This window comes from Lepidochelys olivacea, assembly GCF_965140295.1.
Source record: "Lepidochelys olivacea isolate rLepOli2 genome assembly, chromosome: 12".
NCBI classification, from domain to species: domain Eukaryota; kingdom Metazoa; phylum Chordata; order Testudines; family Cheloniidae; genus Lepidochelys; species Lepidochelys olivacea.
The window spans coordinates 37,207,009-37,223,671 of record NC_140422.1 but is presented as its reverse complement, the minus strand read 5'-3'; the positions used below and the strand labels follow the sequence as shown (position 1 = coordinate 37,223,671).

The 16,663-nt window shown below is 47.7% G+C and overlaps 1 protein-coding gene across 1 annotated transcript; it reads right to left on the bottom strand.

Annotated features, from left to right (window-relative positions):
• Positions 1 to 119: 119 nt before the first annotated feature.
• Positions 120 to 14,178, bottom strand: MAP1LC3B (microtubule associated protein 1 light chain 3 beta). Its single transcript, XM_084644446.1, has 4 exons — positions 14,027 to 14,178; positions 10,100 to 10,155; positions 8,396 to 8,502; positions 120 to 1,978 (listed from the first exon to the last, which is right to left on the bottom strand). The coding sequence occupies exons 1-4, from the start codon at positions 14,064 to 14,066 to the stop codon at positions 1,804 to 1,806; spliced, it is 378 nt and encodes a 125-aa protein (XP_084500572.1). The 5' UTR covers positions 14,067 to 14,178; the 3' UTR covers positions 120 to 1,803.
• Between the last annotated feature and the right edge of the window lie 2,485 nt (positions 14,179 to 16,663).

Sequence of the window (16,663 nt, the reverse complement as noted above, 5' to 3'; positions counted from 1 at the left end):
CTCTGGGTACTGGAATCATATGGTGGCCCTTGACACATTTGTCTGCCCTTCTCTAGGAATGGCTATTGCATTAAAATGAGAAGAAAGCAGTCTAAATTACCACTCAAGCTGTGACTGAGTCATGTCATAGCACTGTATTAATTTAAAAAAAAAGCAACATTTGTACAGAAATCAGTCATACTGATCACACAGTAATTACAAGAATGGCTGTCATGAGTTAACAGGATGGTTTTACACAAAAAACTAAACATAAGACAAGCTGCGTTTAAAGTTTACATTAAGTAAAAAACAATGAACATTTAAAAATTAAATAAGTATTGTGACCAAGATGCATGCAGAAAGCTGTAGGTACAAATTGTACACCTGGATGTTGTACAGAGTGCCAAGATGCAGTAGTATTGCTTCTCTCCTCCCCTTCTCCCTGGTAGTAAGTTAACTTCCACTAACAGATGTAATTAATTCAAACACATGATACACAAGGGTAAATCTTAGTCTGCAATACTTAACTTTACAACTCTAAAGGCAGGACACTGATCCTACTGGGAACCCTCTGCATAGGATGCATCCCTATTCATGATACTAGTAACACCAAATTTTTAAACTCCACCCAGTGGGCAGGAAGCTTCAGTGACAGCTGTACCTCAGAACTTTAAATTAGCAATTCCTGAATGTGAAATGATTTTATAAAGCACTTCCCCCATCAGTTATGGCATGAACAAATGACAGACAATTTAGATTCATGTTTGAATCCAATGTTTTCAGTAGAACTGTGTATAAACAAAGCAGTCGGACTTTCAGCCCTGAAGAGTTGATATACAGCTGCTTTACTAACTATAGGGAGCAGTAATCAAAAACAAATTAGGCAGAATAGTGCATGGAGTAAAACTAAGATTTTAAAGACCAAGATCACTAGGGGGGCATTACCCATTTTTAGGGGCTGCATCTATCACTCAGGCATGGTTATGGAAGTAATTTAACCAAAAAAAACTATTTTCTGGAAAAGCAGCCCCTCAGGGTAGGAGGGTCTACCCACTGAAAGTTCGCTCACATGGAGCAGCCATTTGTGTCAGTGAAACTTCTTAACAGATTAAAGTTTCTCTTAATGTTAACGGTCCAGGAGCTAACCTGGAATCATCTTAAAATATGGACTTGCTACAATTAGAGTAAAGCTGTGGCATTTGGTATGAATAATGTCCAGGAATCTGGCATCTTATCTTATGCAGTAGCAGTACTATGAAACTATTCCCCCACCACCACTTGCCCTCACTTTCTGCAAATACTGAGGCAAATGATTCCATAGTTAGACTAAAGATTTAATATGCACAAACTTGTACTTTAGACCCTAACATGTTTGCTCCATGATGGGAAAAGGTAGCCTTTCCATGCAAAGGAGCACTTTCTAGGAACAGTATGAGTAATTAACAGAAAGATGTCACACAAACACTTTTGTTCACACCAGGAAACTGGTGCCAGTTCCTGTGTCACTGAAGACCATCAAGTGTTTCTTGTGTTGGCAATCTGAATGTGCAAGGTATGGTTCCATTCAGGAAGTCCAGAGACTTAAAACAAGTGTGCCTATGTGAAATATGACAGCAGGTTTTCGAAGCTAGATCTATGCTTGTCTGTACTGGCATTCAGCTGTTTAATATTCACAAACAAGGCAAGGTAAGAGGAGGACACCTGCTAAAGCAAGACTATGCTAAGGTACTGAGGAGTAGGTGACATCCCTTTCTTTTTCCTGGGGTGGGGATGGGGGGGTAGAAGGTAAAACCAAAATCCTAGGCTAGAAGCCACTTGAATGGATTACACGGAAGATTGCACTCCAAAAGTTTCCTGAGAGGCATATACCATGTACAGGAATCCATCTTCATCCTTTTCGCTTTCGTACACCTCTGATATGGGGGTTGACACGCTCACCATGCTGTGTCCATTCACCAGTAAGAAGAAAGCCTGAGTGGAGTTCAGCTGCAGGCGTCGTCTGTTAAGCAAAGAAAGAGAAGGGAAGTGCGATGGTAACGGAACTTCGCGTTACCCCAGTATCATCTAACAAACGCTCATTTGTGGCTTCTCCACAAGCTGCGTTGGCGAGTGATGTGCTGGTGCACACTATACTCCTGGGGGAATTCTGTGCATCCACCGACACACAGAATTCATCTGTCTTCCACAGTTTTGTATTTTCCCGCACAAAAGGCGTCTGGCCTATGAAGTGCTGCAGTTCTGCCTTTTACCCACCAGGAGCCGCTGTGGTGCCAAAACAGCCAGCTGGGTTCAGCCTGCTGTTCTGGCGCCACAGAGGCCTCTGCTGGGCAAAAGGCAGAACTGCAGCACTTCTTAGACAAAATGTATTTTATGCAGGAAAATACAAAATTCTATGCCCAATGCAAACCACCTACCCACACCCAACACCCTCCAGGTTCACTCCTAGGCTCCTTCCCTCTCACTCAGCTCTTCCGGTCTCAACTCCCTAAAGCCTCTGCACTGCTTCTGACAGGAAATACTGTTCTGCATTGTAATTTAAATGAATTACACAAAGTTCTGTATTAATATGCCTAGTAAGCAATCAAAAAAAATTACCAGAATCTTTTTTTTGTCTGTATTGTTACAGACATACTTGCTGACAGATATTTTGAAATAAATCACCAAAATAATTGTACCTGGCATCATTATATCGTTATTTTGACAAATTCTGCATATTGTATTTTCAAATATTGCGTGCAGAATTTTTTATTTTGTGGTGCAGAATTCCTCCAGGAGTAACACTAATGGTCCTTGCAGACCTACTGGCATGCAGTAAAAATTTCCTAGTGAGCATTAACTTAGTCCTGTAAGCAGCACTACATCAGGCATGCCAGAAACAGTCAGTGCATGCCAGCACTGTTAGCGTGCCAGACAACTTACACCTAAGCTGTTTTGCACTAACACACCATGTAGACAAGCCCTGAAATAGAGGCTGAGGCTATGTCTACACTACCGCAGTAAGTCGACCTACACTACGCAACCCCAGCTACATGAATAATGTAGTTGGAGTCAACGTACCTTAGGTTGAGTTACAGCCGGGTCCATGCCGCGGTGGGTCGACAGGAGAAAAATCTCCCGTCAACTTACCTTACTCTTCTCATTGGGGGTAGAGTACAGGGGTCAACTGGAAAGCGATCTGCAGTCGATTTGGTAGGTCTTTACTAGACCTGCTAAATCGACCGCCAGTGAATCGATCTCAGAGCATTGATCCTGGCCATAGTGTAGACCTGCCCAAAGTCTCTTGTACAAGGCCTACATGGGAAAGTTTGCCAGGTTCGCCAGTGGGGTTAAAACAGCATAGTTATACTGCTACAAACCTGCCTGTGTAGACACTTATTCCAGTATAAAAGTGCCATTTTCAGCTTAGCTTGTCACTTAGGAAGGCGTTTAAACTAAACTGAGAAGAGGCAGTCTGACACTCGAAAGTGTCTGCATAAAGGTTACAGAATAACTATAAGTATACTGGTAGAACCACAAAAAAGTTCCTATGTAGACAAGGCCCAAAAGACTTTTGCATTTAGATTTAGTTAAGGAACCTCTTACTGTAACCGTATGAAACTGAGGCCCAGATTCACCCAATGACATCACCTGAACCCCCATGGGTAGCTGGAAGGGTGTTCTCGATTAGCACCCTAGACCTTTGGAATTCACTTCCTTATCATGTCTTCAGTGTGCATGCTAAGGCCCACCTTGCCCTTTGCCTGTGGGGAGACAGGTGTTTTCGGAGAGCTGATGAGGTAAACCCCCTGGGATTGTGTACTGTTAGCTTCTATTGTATTTGTTGTCCCTTGACTATCCATTTGAGAGGGGGAACTGAATATCTGTTTAGTATATTTTTAAAGATTGTCAAGAGTGCTGAGAGCAGTTGCCAGGGGTTCTTATTATAGTTGGTAAAAATCCAAAAGTGTAGAAATGGCTCATTTACTTAAATCAGGTAACTGCAAACATGAGATTAGAACTGTTTATCTGCATGCACAGTTTAGAAGTCAGGCCCTAGAGCCTGCAAAGCTGTGGAATTGGAAAGCCAGGTTACAGAGGGATAGCTCAGTGGTTTGAGCATTGGCCTGCTAAACCCAGGGTTCTAGGTTCAATCCTTGAGGGGGCCATTTAGGGATCTGGGCCAAAAATTGAGGACTGGTCCGGCTTTGAGCAGGGGGTCGGACTAGATGACCTCCTGAGGTCCTTCCAACCCTGATATTCTATGATTCTATGACACTGAAAGAATGAAGGATGGAATTATGTCTTTTACAAGCACTTGGAGAATCCAGGCTCAGCCTAACTCGAGGAGCTTTTCATTTCATATTCCCTGGAAAGCACCCTGACATTTTTAAACAAGTTGGCCTTTACAAGGTTACAGAGGAGGGGCCCAAATAGCCTTCTGTGGGACCACCAGTAAGGCTAAGCTTTTGGAACAAAGATCAGTGTTCATGATCATTGTGAATTTGAATAAGTCTGTGATCCCTGCAGCTTCTGTGGCCTCCAGGTGTTGCAATCTGGCATACATGGTTGCAGGGCTGCTCAGGTTTGGTGCATCCAGCTCTCCAGTGCCAATCAAATTTGGCCCTCTGCCTCCACTGCAATGCCTGGAGTGGGGAGCCAAGCTCAGCCTTGTGGGACAGGAACCACTGCTGTGGGGTTAGCTCACTCTCCAGCTCCTCCCCACCCTTTGTGACATATCCTTGTTTTCCCCCACACCTCTGCCATGACATGCATTACAATTTTCTGTAGAAAAAAACCCATAGCTTTGCCCATAAACATGAGGACTGAAGCAAGAAAAACATGCTTATTCTTAAGACTCTGGGCTTTGGAGTACACAGCCTTCTGCACTGGAGCAGATACATGCAGGATTAAAGTGAGGAGAAATGGGGAGCTTGAAAAGAAATTAATGCATTGTCATTCTGTTCCTGCCTGAGTATAGAGCTGAGGAGTCAGACTGCCTTCCAAAGCAGCCAGCAGCACATAAATACTCGTTCTACCACCCTAAGTCATTGGGGACAGAGCTGCTTCCTGCCAACTCTGCTTTTGGCTCTATCAGCTGTAGAGCTCTCAACGGAAGATTCCTTTACTCTTTTAGCTACAGCAGAGTAGAAGAGCCACCTTGAGCTCAAATTCTAACCACTCAGGTACAAAAGGTTTACTGAATGTAATAGCCAATGGACAGCACAGGAGGACGTTCCCGCAGAGTGGCTACAGTTTGGTATATGCAAAAGCACATAGGTAAGACCAAGACCAATTGCACAAAGTCATTAAAGGGCACTGAAGTCCAGCATGAAAATGGACAAAAAAACTGAGTAGCAGGAAGGCCTTTCAGCTAAGGCCTTGTCTACTCAGGGACACAGGAAAATTAATCTAAATTAACTTTGTATGAATTTAAAATGGATTAGTTAAACAGCCTTAAATCCATGTGTGGATGCTCTTATCTAGAATTAAGGTGGCTTTAATTTGGTTTCTCTTAATTCACTTCCGTATTTGTTTAATTCACTTCCAAATGGAATTAAGGTAAGAGAAACCAAATTAAAGCCACCTTAATTCTGAATCCACACATGGATTTGATACACTTTAGGTGGGAATGTAAAATAGATTAGTTAAGTGTTAATTTGGATTAAGAGTAACAGCCGTGTTAGTCTGTATTCGCAAAAAGAAAAGGAGTACTTCTGGCACCTTAGAGACGAACCAATTTATTTGAGCATGAGCTTTCGTGAGCTACACGAAAGCTCATGCTCAAATAAATTGGTTAGTCTCTAAGGTGCCACAAGTACTCCTTTTCAATTTGGATTAAGTTGTCCAGTGTGTCTCTGTGTAGACAAGTCCTACTGCTAAAGTAGGATCTTAATTTAAAAGTCTTTCAAACTGCTCCAAAATACTTTGGGACCCTAATTCTGAGGTCAGTTCCCACGTTTAGTAGTTCTTATGTAAGAATCTGAATTAGGTTATGACAGTAACAATCCCATAAGGGGGATTTTTACAGTACCATATGGGGAGGGTCTCTATTTCAGTATTTGTCCCAAAGACCATTCTAAAAGAAGTAGCTCACATATACAGTTCAGCCAGAGAAACAGCCACTCTATTCTTTAGAACAGTGTTTCTCAAACTGGGATCCACGGACCCCAGGGGTCACTGAGAGTACTCCAGGAGGTTCTCAGGCCCCACTGATCAATTCCTCCACCTTTCTCCTTCAACTCCTCCCTGTCCCTCTATCTCCTGGAGGCTACTGAAGCCAAACTGAAAGATTTTAGGTGCTAAAAGTCCAGTGGCACACCTGGGCTAAGGCAGGCTCCCTGGCTGCCTTGGCTCTGTGCCGTTCCTGGAAGCGGACAGCACACGGGGGAGTGGGGGAGCAGAGAGAAACCAGGAGGTCTCCACACACTGCCCAAGCGCTGACTCTGCAGCTCTCACTGGCTGGAAACTGTGGCCCATGGAAGCTGTGGGGGCGGTGCTGGCAGGTAGGGGCAGTGCGTGGTGACCTCCACCTCCATCCCCCGCCTAGAAGCTGCTGCCAGAGAGATGTGCTGGTCATATTCGGGAGCCGGCCGAGATAAGCACCGCCCAGCCAGAGCCTGCACCCCAACCCAACCCCCTGCCCCAGCCCAGAGCCCGCACTCAAACTCCCTTCCAGAGCCTGCACCTCACCCCAGAGTCCGCACCTCACCCCCACCCCCCCACACCCAAACTCTGTCCCAGAGCCTACACCTCCTCCTGCACCCCAACCCCCTGCCCCAGCCTGGTGAAAGTGAGTGAGGGAGAGAAAGCGACGGAGGGAGGGGGAGATGGAGTGAGCAGGAGACGGGAAGAGGTGGGGTGGGGCCGGGGCCGAGCGAGGGAGTTTGGGGGACCCTCAAAATTTTTTAAATGGGGGTCCTCGGGTTGCTAAGGTTTGAGAACTGCTGCTTTAGAACATTAGTGAAGCAACAAACTAGACTCAAAATGGTGAATGATACCGAACACTGATGACTACTTACTACCCTCAAATCAAATATCCTCTGCTTACATCAAGATAGGGAACTGTACATGGATCTCCTCTGCTGCACAGTAATGCCGTTATGCTACAGTAACATATTAAGGTTTTTTCTTTCTTTCTTCCTCCCCCCCCCCCCAACTTCATCTTTGACTTTCCTCTGAAGCAACACAAAGCAAAAGCATTACAGTACTCAGCCACAGTCTCAGTAAGAAGCATGGATATCAAAGCCCCACAGTCTATGAATCTGTATTATGGGATTCAACATTTTCACTTAGGGCTTGTCCACACACAAGTTGCGCTGCTTTAGTTAGACCGAACATACTTAAAGTGCTTTGGCCCCCTAGTCGGGATGCAGCTATAGTGGTAGAGAGATGCTTTATTGCAGTGTAGCTATATTCTCAAATGTGAAAGGGAAACCATACTAGTAAAACTGCATCTCCACCAGAGGTTGTACTGGTATAGCAATTTGGATAAAAAAAGTTACACCCCTAACTGATAGTTATATTGGTACAAAAAACTGTAGTTTGTTTAAAGGGTGTCACAGGTGGCTGGCCCCTTAAAGTGGAGCCAGGGCCCAGTCTGCTCATTACAGAATTCAAGGAGAACAAGCCACAAATGTAGTGGGAAAAAAATAAGTGGATAAACTAAGCTAAACTCCATCTCCCTCAAGTATGAAATGGGTAAAGTCCGTTTCCCCACCCTTCTCCTTGACAACACTACTGGAACCAGTCATCTCAGCACACCTGTAAGCAGTTAATTAACATCACCTAGGCAATTAACTAATGAGTGCCTAGGCCTGATAAAAGGCTACCAGTGCTCCCTTGGAGGGAAGTATTGCTAGAGAGAAAAGCTACCTACCCAAGACTCCTAGGAGGAGAATGACAATTTTGACCTGTTAACCTTGCTACGTGGACATATGAAAGCAGTAAGTAAAAAGAGGCTAACTGGGGAGAAGCTGACTGAGGGCTACAGCTGGCCTGAATTGTAACCCTCCAAGGGGAGAGCTGTAGATGCCTCATCAGATGTGCTTGACTTTATTCTGCATGCTAATCCAGTGCCAGGAGACATGCTAGGGACCCATGAAGGTGAGAGAACATACTTGTTGGCATTAACCCCAGGGCTGAAGGTTAGACTTCAGGGGCTAAACTGGTGGAGAGAGGGGTTGTATTCTGTAAAAAGAGTTAATAAGATCCCACAACTAGGGCATCTTGTCCTCAATCCCTGGGTTTGAATAAGTCACTGAAAGCCCAAAAAGGGAGACAGAGGGCAGCAGGCCCACAAGGCCATGCTGTGCCACAAGGGGGCGAGCTTGAGGACATTGTCCTACCATAGTTATCCAAAGCATTCACTAGCTAGCAGATTAACACTGAACTATGACTTTATTTTGATCCACCGTGTTGTACTCAACCGTTAACATACCTGATAATTTTGATTAGTTCGCTCATGTTGACGTGATCTGGTACCAGGAACTTAGTTTTATCCAGAACTGGAAGCTGCTTCTCACCTTTGTACCTTTCAATAATGACCTGGAAGGAAAAAAGTTCTGAAGTAGCAGTTATAAGGCCGTGCAGGGGCTTGTTTCTGGTTATTTTATAACCCTACATTCAAGGGTAGAACACGCTGAACAACTGTGGTGGTAAGGAGCGGTTTTACCTTAGGCGTGGCAGTTCCTCCGCAGCCTGGTTGTAAATAATTACCTTCCTTCTACTCCGTTCACAAGTTTAAACGCGGGTATTGTTATAAAATTAGTCTGGTCTAGTGGCAGCGAGGACCTTCGCTCAATCAGAAAGAAGAACGGAACTGGTTTGGTTATCGAGAAATCAATGCAGTGCAGGAATAGTCCACGCCAGCTATTTCGGTTTCCATTTTAAGTGGCAAACCAGCTCTGTTGTAGAACACAGTCTTCTGGGCTACTTGCTAGTGAAGTGCAAGAACAGTGGAAAGTGTTTGATTTAAAAAACAAAAAAAACAAAAACCAGACACTTTGTAGAGGAACTTCAACTGGCTATGTCATCAGTTTTCAGCACTGGGAAACAGCTGAGAGCAAAGACCTCAAATTAAGTTATCCCCTAATTAAATTACTGCTGTTGCTTTCAGAGAAACAAAGTGCCTCCCACACTTTACTAACACCCCCTAAAGATCATTTTACACCATGACAGGGAGGAAAGGCAATTTTCATGCAAAGAATGGTAAATTAAGAAGAAAAATTAGCACCACATTATCCTTACTGGCATAGCTTCCTTTTGATTTTAAACTAGGGTGGCTTTTTTTTTTTTTTTTGCGCTTTGCAGTTGCAAAGGCAAGATCAAGGCTGCCCATACAATGGAACTCAGAATTCACCACCCATACAATAGCCTAGTCAGAAGGAAATGGTAGCCTGGACAGGAGTCCTGACTTGCCTGAGTTACTACTGAGCAAATCCTAGAGAACACAGTAGCTCTCCCACCACTGACAGAGCTGCATCTAGAGCAGTAAGAGTCAAAAAATAAAGACACTTCTAGTTTCAAGAAGGAGACCAGTCCCATCAGCCAAAGTGAGGTGGAGTTGGCAGGACCTGTGGCTAACAGATGCTTCCAGCTATGGGTCACCTTTCTTGTGTAGACAGAGTGCAAGTGGGTGGCGCAGGAGCCAAGCTTTCAGAAGAAGCACTCCCACCAGGCCTCAGAAGGCTCTAGATAGAAGGGTTTTTTGGTTGGTTTTTTTTTTTTAGAAGATAGGAGTTGGCATATTTTTGGCAGCATGGATCCTTAGATGTAATTCAAATCAAAGCATAACTTAGCCCTTGTTCTTTAGGGTTACACTCCTGACAGGAGTTACTGAGTACTCTTCTATTATAAAGACAGGTCTTCAGTTTTTGCATCTAAAGAGTTGCACATAGGATTCTCATTGGACTGTGGTTCTGTTACAAGTCGCATTATACCATACACACCATATTTCACCTGATTAGCAGCAGCCACCAGCTAGCACGTTGGTCATTGGTTGCCAGTCTGAGGATTACTTCCTCAAGACCAGGCCACCCCTGAAAGGAATAATCTTTTATTCCTACAGACCCAGAGGATTCCTAATACATTTTGGCCTTTCTTCCCTTCTGTGGTAAGAAAGGTAAAGTTATTAATCACTTACTGGTATTTTTGTTGGATGCTGATCTCGAATCAGTCGCACATCTTCTACTCTTTGCTCTGTGGGAGGAAAAAATATTGCCCATCTAAATGCTCAGATACACGCTACATTGGTTTTGTTCTAAGCCTCAGGGATACAAGGTATGCTATTTCCATGGGCTCTTACTTGCTAGTAGGCTTTTTGCTATAAAAAAAAGAGGTAAAGAATTTACTCAGAGGAAAGAACCGGTTCAGTCAAGGCAACTGTCTAAAATAAAGCAATGATAAATACCAACTCTCCAATCAGGGATGACTGTTCTGTGACCAGAAAGATGACTACTAAACTCATTTTGGCTGAGAAACCTATACTGTCTTAATGCAGAATGCGATGCCCACTAAAGCAAAGGACATTTAATCACATGAATTTGCCGCATCTATTCCTGTTATCCCTTATCCTATATTCCTGTTTAGGAAACTTAACATGACACTATCCTAGGTTTAATGTTGTGTTCCTGAAGAGGGAGTTGCTGGCTATATACTGGCATGTAGTCTTAGCTCTTAGATCAATGTCCACTTAACACTGTACATTTGAATTAGTTATCCATTTTCCATTAATTGCATACCACATCACCCATGCTGATGGTGCTGTTCTTCGAACCTCTGGCTTGTTCAGTATTTACCCATGCCAGTTCACAAGACAAGGTTAGTTTCCTTTTAAAGGGAGGTATTAGTAGCACAGACTTAACACGCTGGGCAAAACGGAAGTCAGACCTGGTGTAAACGGATGCAATTACTTTCAAGTTAGTTATGCCTGCTTACACCGGGCCTGAATTTGGACTTGCTATGAACTCAGACTTTATCTCCACTTCTCTCTGCTTTATGGGCCATGTCCCTCTATAAATACCTCTTGCAGAAAAAGGACTAAAGGCTACAGTACAGCCTAGATGCATTAGTAGACTCCTGTAATAAGAACAGATCTTCAGGGGTGTTGCTGACCATTCTTCCTCTCCCATCAACTGAGCCCATTACCTTTTATTCTAAGGTAAGGACTGATTACCTGGCCTGTCATTCAATCAACTGCTTTTCAGAGCTATTCTTTGGTCCCTGCTAAGATCTCATGTATCCAACAATTACATGCAAGTTTTCTATGTGATTAGTAATGACATGCAGCACATGTGACTCATGATTTTAAAATTAAATTAGTCTAACAAGAATCAAGCAAACCTAAAGCTTCTAAAGAGCAGGTCTGCAGTGATATGTGGGAATTACTGACTTCCCAAAACTTAAGATCTTTATTACAAACTTCCTGGTGCTCAAGACCCCCAATACCAAAATTAACTTTCAGTAGAGACCAGTTCTAATTCACTGAGTTCCAGATAAACACTACCCACAGTCCTTAGGGTCCACCATTACCATGTCTGAGGACAGAAAAGTATGCTATTAAGCAATATCCAATCTTAAATTTACCAGAAATAGGACTGTTGGGGGGGGGGGGGAGGGGAGAAGAGAAGGAACAGTAATCCTCAACCAAATAAACTTGGCTTTAGTTTCTTTTCTGTTGAAAGAGATGAGCTTAGACATGGGAATTCTGTTTGATTCTAGCACTAATAGGGTAGAGTAGAAGCAGCACAAAATGGTAGCCAGACAAATCTCTCTGACTACTGTGTATGGCATGTTCAAAATCAGGCCTCAGTAAGTTACAGATAAAAGCTGTACTCTGACTGCATTAGTTGTAGTAGCAACTAATTGGCTGCCATCCTAGCTGAACTTAATACCTGGGACTGAAGCTGTTGATAGGAATGGGGGGGGGGGGGGAGAACGGCTTTTGGAGGGAAGCTGATGTTGGTATTTGAGGCTCCAGAACAGAGGTGGGCACACTTCAGCTCACAGGCCATATCCGGCCCATGGGACCATCCTGCCCGGCCCTTGAGCTCCTGGCCAAGGAATCTAGCCCCTGGCCCCTCCCCTGCTGCTACACCACTGTGTGGGCAGTGCAGCTTGCTCTGCCTGGGCAGCAGCTGGGTCGGAGGTTCTGAGGGGGCGGGAAGTGGAAGGGGGCAGGGACCAGGTTGTTTGGGGGGCACAGCCTTCCCTACCCAGACCTTCATACGGTTTTGCACCCTGATGTGGCCCTCGGGCCAAAAAGTTTGCCCACCCCTGCTCCAGAAGAAAGGACAGATTAGATTGGTAAAATTTGCCAGCAACATCAGTACAGACACTAGCTAGAGTACAAGGGAGTGACTGTGGAGGGGCTGCTGAGTATAGTTAGACTCCAACCCAGAGACAGATGCAGGAAGAATCTGGACCAATGATTTCCATCAATTTTATTTTGCATAGAAAACTTTGCACTTCAAGTGGAATAGGCTGTGCTGCCAATTCTTGTTTTAAGAAAATGGCGGCTCCAGGAGCAATAAAAAGGAGATAGTATTCCAGTCCTCCTCCCTGATCTCTATGAACAGATCAAAGAATGCAGCCCCTTCAAGCTTTTTGACTCCAGGAAGTGTGTTGGCACCATTCTAGCAAACTGTGCTTTAAACCCGTGCTTACTGAAAGGGACTAATCTAGGTTCCCCAGCCAACATTAAACAGGGTATTTTATGCTTTGAAGAACTAAACAGGGATGCAAGGAATGCATTTTAGTCATCTTACAGACTTTTAAGTGGAGAATTATTTCCACATGTTAGAATTAAAAACTGAAAGTGGAATTTAATTCTCATGTCAACATCACAGCGGAAGTTAGATGCTCAACCCTGACAGGAAGGGGTTACATACCTAATTCCAGGCATACAATGAAGAGAGGGGTTTTCTGGCACCTGGGAGTTCTGCAGTCAATAATGGATTACGTGGACATGTAATATCACCAGCCCAAGAATCTAATTCTGCAGTACATTTCATCCTTTTGTGAGGATGAGTCTCAACACCACCATGCCACAAAACTCCTTTAACCAATAGTTTTCAGGATCCCGTTCCATTTGAAAGCACAGCCCTGTTGCTACCATGCTTGCCAACCCACAGACAGGTTCCCCGGCCTGCTGATGTGGAACAAGTACCACACCATACGAAATGAAAATAAACCACACTATAACCTTTGCTTTCATTTTCTGCAGTGTGGCAGCAAGACAAAGCTAGGATTCTTGTTCCACTCGAGCAAGCGGGGAAACCACTTGAGACAGAAGTATAACAACAACAGAGAGCCTCTAATCTTGTCCCTGCTTAAAAAAAAAAAGGGGGGGGGGGGATTGACATTTTAAAGCCAAGCCTCCAATGCCAGCTGCAGTGCCAACCGTTTTAATGCATGTTAAGCTGCCCAGCACTACATCTTTGGGTAGCCTTTTGTTGCAACTCCTTGTAATAAGGTGGTTATCTGACTCCCTCACTAATTCCTCTTCAAAATTAGGGCACTGGCGTCCCATGCAGTTCCTCCTGCTCTGTCAGGGCCAGGTCCCCCCTCGGCGGACTGTTGGATCAACAAGGATGGGTTTTAAAAACAAAAAAAAAGCGTAGCCTGTGAGTCACCAGCACTTGACTCCCGCGCCCCCCGGGAGGACTCAGTCGAGAGAAGTGACACCGGGTCTGGGCTGCGCCTGGGAGCAACAAGGGGGGGGGTGGGGGGGCCATGACGCGGTTCCTTCACTTCAACACCACGGCACGGCCGCTCCGGGCGGGCAGGTCCCCACGGCGGCCGGGCCCCGGAGCGATGCCGGCCCGGGGCGGGCGGCACCTCCCGAGGCCGGGCACGGGGGGTTGGGGGGGGTGAAGCCCCTCAGGAGAGAGCGGGGGTCCCCCCCTTTGTACCGGGCTCAGAGCCCCCTCCCCCGCTAATCACCCCCCCTCACACACCGCAGCCCCCCCCCCCGGCCGGGGGAGCGGCCCCTCCCACGCCGCGAAGCGGGCCGCCGCCGGTACCCGGGCCCCCCTGCCGGCCGCTCGTCCCCCCGCGGCCCGGTCCTCACCGAAGGTGCGGCGCTGCTTGAAGCTCTTCTCGGAGGGCATGGCGGCGGCGCGGCTTGGCCCAGCCCGGCCCGGCTCCAGCGGCTACTGGCGGCGCCGCTCCGCCCCTGCCTCCACCACCACCCCCCGCAGGGCCTGCTCGCCCGCGCGTCACAGGGGGCGGGGCCCGGCGCCTGCCCCCGGCGCCATCTTGAGTGTGGCGGAGCCGCGGCGGGGGCCCTGCGCGTGCGCGCAACAGAGGGAACGCGGCGGTGCTCAGCCGCGAAGGCCGGCCCGGCCCCGCCCCTCACGTGCGGCCTGAGTAACAAACCGCCCCCTAGTCGCCCCAGGCCAGCGCCAGGCCTCGTGCGTCACAGGGGGAGCTGGGCCCAAGGCTGCCCCACGATCTCAGCAGCCACAGCCCCTCCCCCACGATGCGCCGTCAGGAGCAGCACCCTCCACCACGTACCCCCTCACCAGCCCCATCACAATACTCCCCTCACGACCCCCTTGCGGCCCCCCCCGGAACCCCCTCACCAGCCCCAGCATCCCTCCACCTCCATCGCAATACTCCCCTCACGGCCCCCTTGCCGGCCCCCCCCAGTACCCCCTCACCAGCCCCAGCATCCCCCCACCTCCATCTCAATACTCCCCTCACGGCCCCCTTGCCGGCCCCCCCGTACCCCCTCACCAGCCCCAGCATCCCCCCACCTCCATCGCAATACTCCCCTCACGGCCCCCTTGCGGCCCCCCCCGGAACCCCCTCACCAGCCCCAGCACCCCCCACCTCCATCGCAATACTCCCCTTACGGCCCCCTTGCCGCCCCCCCCCGGTACCCCCTCACCAGCCCCATCACAATACTCCCCTCACGGCCCCCTTGCCGGCCCCCCCGTACCCCCTCACCAGCCCCAGCATCCCCCCACCTCCATCGCAATACTCCCCTCACGGCCCCCTTGCGGCCCCCCCCGGTACCCCCTCACCAGCCCCATCACAATACTCCCCTCACGGCCCCCTTGCCGGCCCCCCCGTACCCCCTCGCCAGCCCCAGCATCCCCCCACCTCCATCGCAATACTCCCCTCACGGCCCCCTTGCTGCCCCCCCGTACCCCCTCACCAGCCCCAGCATCCCCCCACCTCCATCGCAATACTCCCCTTACGGCCCCCTTGCCGCCCCCCCCAGTACCCCCCTCACCAGCCCCAGCATCCCCCCACCTCCATCGCAATACTCCCCTCACGGCCCCCTTGCCGGCCCCCCCCCCGGTACCCCCTCCCCAGCCCCAGCATCCCTCCACCTCCATCGCAATACTCCCTTCACAAGCCATAAGCCTAGTGTATGGGGACAACTCATCCCATGAGCCTGGCCGGGCCACAGCCTCACCCCCTGCGATGCCTCCCATCAGCCTCCCTCACACCCCATGCCTTCTCACCAGCTCCCCACACACTGCCATACCAACCTCAGCCCCCCCCCCACATAGACCATGGTGCCCCCACATGCTACCCACTCACCACGCCCATGCCAGCCACAGCTACTCCCATGATACCCCCACCAGCACCATGCCAACCTCTTCGTGTGATGTCTCCATCAGTGTCACAACCGCCACATATAGCACCTCCCAGCACCACACTGACCACAAACTGTCCCCTGGCATCATACCAACCTCCAAATGCCAGCACTTGGTGTTCCCACTCCCATCTAAACATCCCCATGACAACCATAGCCCCCTCCATGTAATTTCCTCCCACAGGCCTACACTAGCAAAGCCCAGCCATGTTGCTGGGTTCAGCAAATACTGTAACTGGATGCCCTAAGATGAGTTTAATTGTACCATATGGGGACCACTCGGACTTTGTCTTTGTTATCATCACCCTTAAGTTTCCAACCATCGCAGCTCTAATTCTATTTGTGCTAGAACAGTAGAGACCAGACACTGGCGGTTTAAGCATTGTGTGATTACTTGTCCTCCTCTATATCTGATCAAGATAGGATATGGGTTTGTTACTGCCCCTAGTTACTGAGCCTGGCTCTTTATGTCTTTATAACTAGTGAGACTCATGCTTTCAACCCTAGAGGTCCCTCCCAGGTTCAATCCCCTTGGTGGCAGAGATGGTCTCTCTCACACTAGCACTGTGGTAGCACAAGAATAGGAATAAATACTTGTATACACACAGCTTCTGGATCTAGCTTCGAGACAGTTTCCCAGTCTGTAAGGGCATCTCCTGCAGCTAAACAACAGCTAAAACAATTCACTCCTCCCCATTCAGTTCACCTCTTCAGAGGTCACCTGCTCATCCCTACCCCACCCCGCCACGCACACACACTCACCACATCTCACAGAGCAGGTGTATATTGCACAACCTAAATGGCACCATTAAAATGCAGATGCTATTATGACAAACCTGATCAGCAGTCCTCTCATCTAGCCATTATTTTGTCCTTCCCAGACCCTTTGCCTAAGGGTGAGTGATTACTTCTCTTTTCCTAGAGGCATGAAGCATGTTGATAAATGCAAAGTAATGCACATTGGAAAACATAATCCCAACTATACATATAAAATGGTGAGGTCCAAATTAGCTGTTACCACACAAGAAAGAGATCTTGGAGTCACCATGGATAGTTCTCTGAAAACATCCACTCAATGTGCAGCGGTAGTCAAAAAAC

Coding starts and splice junctions, on each gene's coding strand:
- MAP1LC3B (XM_084644446.1), bottom strand. CDS start 14,066: ATGCCCTCCGAGAAGAGCTTCAAGCAGCGCCGCACCTTCG. Junction 10,156..14,026: donor CAAGCAGCGCCGCACCTTCG/GTGAGGACCGGG, acceptor TTCCTCCCACAG/AGCAAAGAGTAGAAGATGTG. Junction 8,503..10,099: donor AGCATCCAACAAAAATACCA/GTAAGTGATTAA, acceptor TTTTCCTTCCAG/GTCATTATTGAAAGGTACAA.